Source organism: Ixodes scapularis, unplaced genomic scaffold (genome assembly GCF_016920785.2).
Source record: "Ixodes scapularis isolate PalLabHiFi unplaced genomic scaffold, ASM1692078v2 PGA_scaffold4__175_contigs__length_147842914, whole genome shotgun sequence".
Lineage (NCBI taxonomy): Eukaryota > Metazoa > Arthropoda > Arachnida > Ixodida > Ixodidae > Ixodes > Ixodes scapularis.
Genome location: NW_024609879.1, coordinates 142,038,171 through 142,046,407, shown reverse-complemented (window position 1 = coordinate 142,046,407; position 8,237 = coordinate 142,038,171). Strand labels below are relative to the sequence as shown.

Genomic DNA, 8,237 nt, shown 5'->3' with positions numbered 1-8,237 from the left:
AGTACGTCATTGATTCATCTCCGACGGTGTTGTACTTCCCACGGCCTCGACGTAACCCCGCGGAGCTTCAGGCCGGCTAAGCTTACGGGTTTGCCACAATCCGGTCCGCAACAGTGGCTACAGCCTCGGCGTTTGCTCGTCCGCGACAGCTGATGGGAACATTAGGAAGAAAAACTTTCAGCCTTTCCACTCTGGCGAAAAGGGAAGACCAGCAAAGCTGTATTATGGTGGGGAGTGAAGTAATGGCTGGCCGCAAGTCGGCATTGCAAGCCAGAGCGGAAAGGCTGGAAAGGTCGCGCCAGCTATGAGCAACGGCGGCAAACAGACAACCGGCAAGCCGGTTGTCTGGTTGTCGCCGTCACTTATAGATGGCGGTAGCTGTCCAGAGTTTCGTGTCATCATTTGTTTGCTCACGGACACGATACTGGGGAAACTAGCCTTCAACAGCTCCGCTGCAAAAGGACAAAAACTCTCGAATCAACACCTTCAATGCGATGCATAAGCACCCCCACGCGCAAAAAGGCTGTCAAAAGGGACTCACCAGAGTTGCAAATTTTTTGAGCTAGGTGACGCGACCTGCCCCACTAAACCAGAGCCGTATATGGGGAGAGTTTGGTCAGTCTATGATCTCGCCGCCGTAACGCTCTCCTCCCGGGTGAGCCAATCAGCACGCGGCGCAGAGCGAGAGGCATGAGCGCATGCGCGTGAACTCCCGGCTGCTCCCAGCTGAGTGGGGGGGGGGGGGGGGGGGGGGGGGGGGCGCCATTTTTGTCCATTCTGCCGGCGGAATGCGTGGGATCGGCATTTAAATCTCGATTATTTCCTTTTATATCGCTGGCTCTGGCGAGAAAATGACATACTGTTATTCCTCGGTGGGTTAAAAAGCTATTAAATGAAGATTTTTCGTCGTATGGCCACAAACGTTTATTCAGGCGAAAAAGAAGTCGGCCCGTAGAAGACGACGCGTAGCCTCAGCAGTGCTCTTCTCCGACCAGTCTCCGACAGCGTTGCGAAAAAATGGCGGTCGTTTCTTCTCTGCTCCCTTGCTCCTTTCTCGCTCCTTCGGTGCTCTCCTCCCTTTCATTTACTTTTCTCCTCTCCGGCGCCTTCGTCGCCACACCCACTGGCCAAACTCTCCCAATATACGGCTCTGCACTAAACTTGTTTGCCTCGAGGCTATAGGGCTGCCCTTCTTTTGCATTTTGCAGACAGGTCCCTAGACGGCGCTCGGTACACGAAAAAAGGTTCATTCAGAAAGTCACTTCCATATAGGGGTGTTGCGAACTTTTGTCGAGCCGGATTTTTAGGTCGAACTTTCGGGGTTCGACTGGGTCGAACCGGTTCGACGAAGCTTCGAAACTTTTCACCAGATTCGACCGGTTCGACTTTGCGGACAGTGTGGCCAGACCTTGATAGACGCATGTCTAGGTTTGGAGAATTTATTTTTATGCAAATGGTTATTTTATTTTATGAACAGTTGGAATTAAAAGAAACCACTTCTAATCACTAAAGACGTTAATAACTTAATATTTTTACTGTATTAACTGAAATAACCAACCAGCGATGCCCTTAATTCATCCATTAGCCATTACCATCCAATCCGAAGCCAACTGGCCAGCCTGTCGCGCATGCGCACACGAGTCGAACCTCAATACAAGGTTCGTCGAATTTCTACGAAAAGTTCGAAAAAGTCGAACCAGGTCGAACTCGAACCTCGGCCGGTTCGCGACATCCCTACTTCCATACTGACTTGAAACTTCCTCGAGCGTTATGGATCCTCGTGTATATTACGAAGTCGGTTCGCCAGCTTCCATGTATGTTATTAACAGTTCATGTAGAGGGAGTAAAGTTCTGTGCTCATCAGGCCGACGGTGAGTGGCGCCCTCTTTTCGTGCCTGTAGGGTCACCCGTTTCGCGAGGTGGGCCCGGTTCGTTTTGAGCCCTAAAGTCGTATGGTCAAACTGCTAATACGTCGTACGAAAAACAGTCTGCAGAAACTGTCTGAGACGTATTTCTCTTTTGTATAACGTCCTGTCAGATCGTTCAATCAAAAACTGTTTGCAGACATATTTGTAGCATACACATATCTGCAGCGAATATCGTGTCTTTTTGTTTGATCCAAAAGTACGGCCATCCGTTGGAGATATCGACGTACGAGTGGTGTTTTGGAGTTCGTAGCGTCCCGTTCAACACTTCTGCAGCCTTACCTTGCGAAATCCAAATTTCGGTTCAGTATCCCTTTAAAGGGGCACTCAAGCGGTTTTTGGAGACGCTACTTTTTGGTGCGATGGCGTTAAGAAAGTGTCAGTGAATGAGTCCCTATTGAAAATTCCATCACGTAATTTGGGACACTGACTGCCAGTCAGCAGCGTTGGTGGAACGTGATGGACCATCAGACGTCATCTGATGGTCTATCAGATGACGTCTGACTGCCACTGCCAAGGGAATTTCATCAACAAGGGCAGCATTTATATAAGAGTAAAGCTATACGCACTCATAAATATCGAATGCCTCGATAAAACAAAATGTTCGAGGAAAAAAAAAAAAAAAAAGCAGCAGCACCACCGAGCATCGAACCCGCGACCACATGCGTACAAATCGAACACCTTAACCGCTATGCTACGCCACCGCTTTTTTTTCTTTATTACATGATGTTCCGTAACTACCACAACACGTTCATTCCTACTGTATATACATTAAAACATGCACATTTTTAAAAAGCTATTTACAAACAACTATCACACAAATTTTTACATTTGACATCTTGAACATGTGGCCATTAGACTTATTAGCAGACAATGACAAAACTAAGGTGAAAGATTCGGGCAAGTCTCACTTACGCTTGCAGTTCTTTTTCTTCAGAAATTCGGTAAGCCAAGGCATTTGTCAAACATAGGGAACCAGTCAGGCTGGTTAAACTTTGAAGCATATACACTTCTCACCTGCGCCACTTGCTCTAGAAAGAGCGACTTCGTCGTACGCGGCTTCTCCGCATGCCTATCGATCATGCGGCACTTCCACAGACTGTGCAAACCTAAAAGAGCAAACATGTCGTACGGTACGGTTTTATTTTCAGAAAAAGGAAGGAAGCGAAGATTGTAGTCGTTAAGAACTAGGTCTTTTTGTAGAGTGCGTTGCAGCACATCCCCAAAAAAAAACGCATCATTACGGTATATGAAACAGTGTTCTATTGCCTCTGGCTTGTTACATAATCTACAGTTTACTGTCCAGGGTACAAATATTCCTTTTTCTTCGAGGTAAGTCTTAACGGGTAAAGTGGATGTGTGTAATTTAAAGAAAAACGTCTTAGTTGAGGGAGGCACTCCCATTTTCTTGACCCTTTTAAACACGTCGTTGATAGGTTCCAGTGTCAAACGGGTACGATAAAGTGGCAGAGGAAACAAGCTTTCTTTTATGCTCCTTGAGAGTGCCTTTCTGGATACAGTAAACAAATATTCCAACGAAAATCTTTTTTTGAGGAAGCTAAGTGTGTCAACCACTTCCTTTAAAAAGCCCCTTGGTGTGCCTTGAGAGCTTTTGACGGTTGAAACAATCAGATAGTTTAAACTACCAGAAAGACGTCGTTGGAGCATTACTCTGAGGAAATCGTGATTAACATTTTTAAAGAAAAAGAATCGCGAGACCAGCTGTCGCACAAATATATGACAAAGACCTAAACCGCCGCATTCAAGAAAAAGAAAGAGATTGTCTCTTTTTATGGGCTCCCAAGTTGAACACCATATGAATGTAGCGAATATTCTGTGGATTTTCTGGATGTTGGTCCGAGAGCAGTGAAGCACCTGGAGCACGTACATAAGCTTAGAAGCTAGAAATACATTGCAAACACTAGCTCTAGCGAAAATTGAAATGTCCCTTCCTCTCCACGCGTCTGCTTTCTTTTTCAATGTGGTTGTCAAGGAGGACCAGTAGGTCACGTTGCTACGGATTTGTGAGAGAGGTACTCCGAGATATGTAAGGGGATTCCGGTTCCACGCTATACCAGCAAACAATGAAGGTTTTGTGGCCCAGGAACCATACCAGAAGCCATTGCATTTAGCAGGATTTGCGGAAGCTCCTGCGACCTCACAGTAACGTGCTGTGAGATCAAGGGCTCTCTCGACGCTTCTCTTGTCTGTGCAAAAAAATGCCACGTCATCTGCATACGCAAGAACTTTTACTTCAACATTGCCCAGGGAGTATCCTTGAATACTTTCATTGTTTATGATGCTCAGACATAAAGGTTCTAAGTACAGGGCAAAAAAGTAGCGGGGATAGCGGGCAGCCCTGCCTAACGGAAGATTTTATTTTGATTTCGTTGGAGAGAATATTATTGATGACGAGTCTTGTTGAACAGTTTGAGTAGCAAAGCTTGATACCATCTAAAAGTGTTGTCCCTACGTTGATATGGTTTAGCAGTGTAAATAGGAAGGAATGACTCACGCGGTCGAAAGCCTTCGTGAGATCTATTTGTACGAACGCTACCTGGTCGTTATTGTCGGACACGCAATCCAGTACTGAACGAGCAACATGAATATTCGTTTGAATAGCTCGGCCTCGTATTCCACAAGTTTGGTGTTTACCTATCAGCGTTTTGATTACGCACTGTAGCCTGTCGTTAAGTATTTTTGCATAAATTTTGTAATCAACATTGCACAAGGATATAGGTCTGTAATTTTCCATCTCTTTAAGCATCTCTGCGTCTTTTGTTTTTGGGATTAGTACTGTATGACCATGATAAAAGGAAGGCGGCAGAGCTCTCTGCACTAAGGCTTCGTGAAATACAGCGAGCAGAACAGGAGATATAATGTCTGCGTACGCTTTATAAAATTCTCCACTCAGCCCATCAGGCCCAGGCGTTTTACCATTAGGGAGAGATTTAATAGCAGCTTTGATTTCTTCCAATGTTATAAGACCATCAATTAACTTTCAATCTGTTTCGTCAAGTACCGGCATTTGAGACAAAAGATGTTCAACTTCAGACTTCTCTTTCGTAGGTATTAGTGTTCCAAAAATATTCGTGTAAAGTTGATGGAATGATTTTACAAACTCTGTTGGGTCAGTGAGCGTCGATCCATTGTTGTTGATCTCTACAATTTCTTTCGTCAAGGCATATCGCCTTTCATCGTCCAGAGACCTCTTCGTAGGCTGCTCACCATGGAAGAAACGTTTCTTTCGAGAGCGGATCAAGGCTCCTCGATACCTTTCTGTTTCATATTTTTGTAGTTGACCTCGGACTACATTGACATCGTCACCATATTCACCTGGGTTAAGGCATTCCAATTCGTATAGCGTTAAACTTCTTAGTGAGCGCGTTGGTAACGATGTAGGTTTAGAAAGAGTTATATACGTAAAAACAGGGGACGGGACAACACATCTTTCAACTTTCAACAAACAAATGAATTTATTGCCAGACGCTTCGCCTTCGGAGCTCCACTATAGGAGAGGGAAAATTAAAAGGAGGGGGAAGGGGAAGGAGGGCGGAGGGGGGGGGCAAGGCAAGGACCCGGGAGAAAAACTGGGGAAAAGTAAAGCGCAGAGACAGCGGAAAGGAGAGGAAGGAAGGAAGCATCCCGATTTCCCTCTCAGGAGCAAGGGGCGCTCGCCCGGCCCACCAAGGCCGTCAACTCCGGTCTCAGGAATGTCGCCTCTCTCTCGGACAGCGACAACGAGGCCGAAGAAATGTTCCTCGGCGCCTCTTTTATGGCGAACACCTCCACGATCTCGCGCCCGTAGCGGTTCTTGTTGGCCCCCAGAACGCGCGCGGACGGGAACTTGGGGGCACATGGAGCGCAAGCCTTGAGGTGATGGACCATGGGGTGTTGGGAGTCTTCGTCGTTTTTTTCGATTTCTCTCTCATGTTCGCGCAGGCGGTCGTTGAGGCAGCGGCCCGTCTGTCCGATGTACTCTGCCCCGCACGAGAAGGGCACTGAATACACCCGTCCGACCGCGCAGGGAACAAAGGGGGCCGCATGCCTCTTGGCGCAGCTGATCTTGGGAGGAGGGGGAGAGTTTACCAGGCGGCACATGGCGCTCAACTTGAAGGGGCACGAAAACGCAACGTCCATGTCGAAACGTCGAGCCACTGTTTTTAGTCGGTGGGCAGTGTTTGGGAAATAGGGGATGGTTGTATACCTCTGCCGGGCAGGCTTCCGAGCGGTGGCTTTTTCAACTATTAGTTTTCTGAGCGTGGAGGCCAGCAGGTCGCGCGGGTATCCGGCGTTTGTGAGGCGGCTGAGCTGTCCCTCCAGGCTAGATGAGGACAGGTGTTGACAGGACTTTGTGCGGGTGGAGGAGATGAGGCTTTTTGCGATGCCTGCTTTTACTGTCTTTGAATGGTGGCTAGTAAATGGTAGCACCGGCTTCTGCGTCCGCTGCTGGAAGCGCCAGCAAGTGCCTCCCTGGGTGGCCACAAGGCGTACGTCCAGGTACTGGAGACCCTCCGCCGAGGGGTCCTCTCTGGTGAAGCTCAGGCCATTTGCGTTATCCGTGAAGGCTTTCTGGATGGCGGCGGTGGGCGCGCCGGAGTGGTGGAGCACCATATAGTCATCCACATATCTGAACACCTGGGTTCCTGGGGCGACGCTGTCCAGTTGCTCCTTCACGGCCTGATCCACGAAGGAAAGGTAGACTTCGCTGAGCGAAGGTGCCAGGCAGGACCCGATGCAGACACCCGATTTTTGTAAATATATTTTCCCGTCATGCTCCACCATGGTCGACCGAAGATATACCCTGATTAATTGCAGGAACGCGCTGAGGGGGATGCCGGAAGAGTTTTGGAATTTGACGATACCCTGTGTGGTGATGGCTTTTTCTACCGCATCCAGGAGGATGTTGAAGTCGAGGCTGTAGTACATGTCGGTGATGTCTAGGGAGAAGAAAGTGGTACCTGGGCCTGATGTGTGGAGAAGCTGGAGGGCTGGGAGGAGTTCCTGAGAGCTGCCCACGCGGAAAGGCTGGTCCAGGGGGACGGCTGCCAGGTGCTTCTGCAGGTAGAGAGCCAGAGGCTTCTGCCAGCATCCATTTTCTGATACGATGCTCCTTAGCGGGATCTCCGGTTTGTGGGTCTTGGCAGTGAAAAAAACCTTTAGATACTGGTTCACAGGGGCCGACACTCTCGTGAGAAGCGACGAAAGGTTGTTCGACCTGCAGATGTCTTTGACTTCCGAACGGAGGGTGCCGGACGGTCTTTTGTTAACGAGGACGAAGTTTTTCTTGATGGCGAGTTCAACCTTTTCACCGAAGTTAGACTCGTTCATAACCACAAACACTCCTGTCTTGTCTGCCTCCAAAAGCCTCAGGTCAGACAACCTGAGTTCATTCACCACTTGGGGGAATTCTGGTTTGGTTGGGTGGGCTGCTCCATGCATGCACACCAAGAGGGAACCAACGCCGAGGAACTCTTGTCGGGCAGGCTCCGGAATTCTCGACGCGATCTGGTGTACCGCTGCGAGCTGATCCACTCTTGACGGTGTGACAGGGGGAGCGAATTTGGGTCCCTTTGAGAGCAGCGCCTCGGCTTGCGGTGATAGTTTCGAGCCCGAGAGATTTAGCGGAGGCTGGAGCTTGGGACACTGGTTCGCTCGTTTTTCTGTGGATGCAGTCGCAATTACGAACTTCCAAGATGAATCCAGGAGGTCTTGTCCTGACTTGGTTAGAAATATGTACGAAGGGTGAACTGTAAAGCGGGCACCGAAGATGCCCGTCATGAGACCGGGAAGTGACCTCTGCATGACAAGGATTTCCTGCGAGAGCTCACTGCGTGCTATCTGCATGACTCTGTAGTGGGCAGTCCAGCTGGCAGAGTTGAATCCAAATACCTGGTGGACGGCGGGGTGAGGGATGGTCTTCCTGAGGTAGAGTCCAAAGGATCGCAGGCGCAGGCGAAGCAGATACAGTCTCGAGATGAAGAGGGCGGCACGGAGAAAGGGGCCTGGCTGGAAACCCGAAGGTCCGACGTACGGCGGTTGTGGACGTGACAAACACATAGCTCTCGTAAATAATAAACTTCTTAGTGAGCGCGCTGGTAACGATGTAGGTTTAGAAAGAGTTATATACGTAAAAACAGGGGACGGGACAACACATCTTTCAACTTTCAACAAACAAATGAATTTATTGCCAGACGCTTCGCCTTCGGAGCTCCACTATAGGAGAGGGAAAGTTAAAAGGAGGGGGAAGGGGAAGGAGGGCGGAGGGGGGGGGGGGGGGCAAGGCAAGGACCCGGGAGAAAAACTGGGGGA

The 8,237-nt window shown here is 48.9% G+C and overlaps 1 protein-coding gene across 1 annotated transcript; it reads right to left on the bottom strand.

Annotated features, from left to right (window-relative positions):
* Positions 1-5,639: 5,639 nt before the first annotated feature.
* LOC120837981 lies at positions 5,640-7,999 on the bottom strand (the record flags this gene model as incomplete). Its single annotated transcript, XM_040207676.3, has 1 exon — positions 5,640-7,999. A coding segment is annotated over exon 1 (2,346 nt), but the record flags the coding sequence as incomplete, so codon positions are not given.
* Between the last annotated feature and the right edge of the window lie 238 nt (positions 8,000-8,237).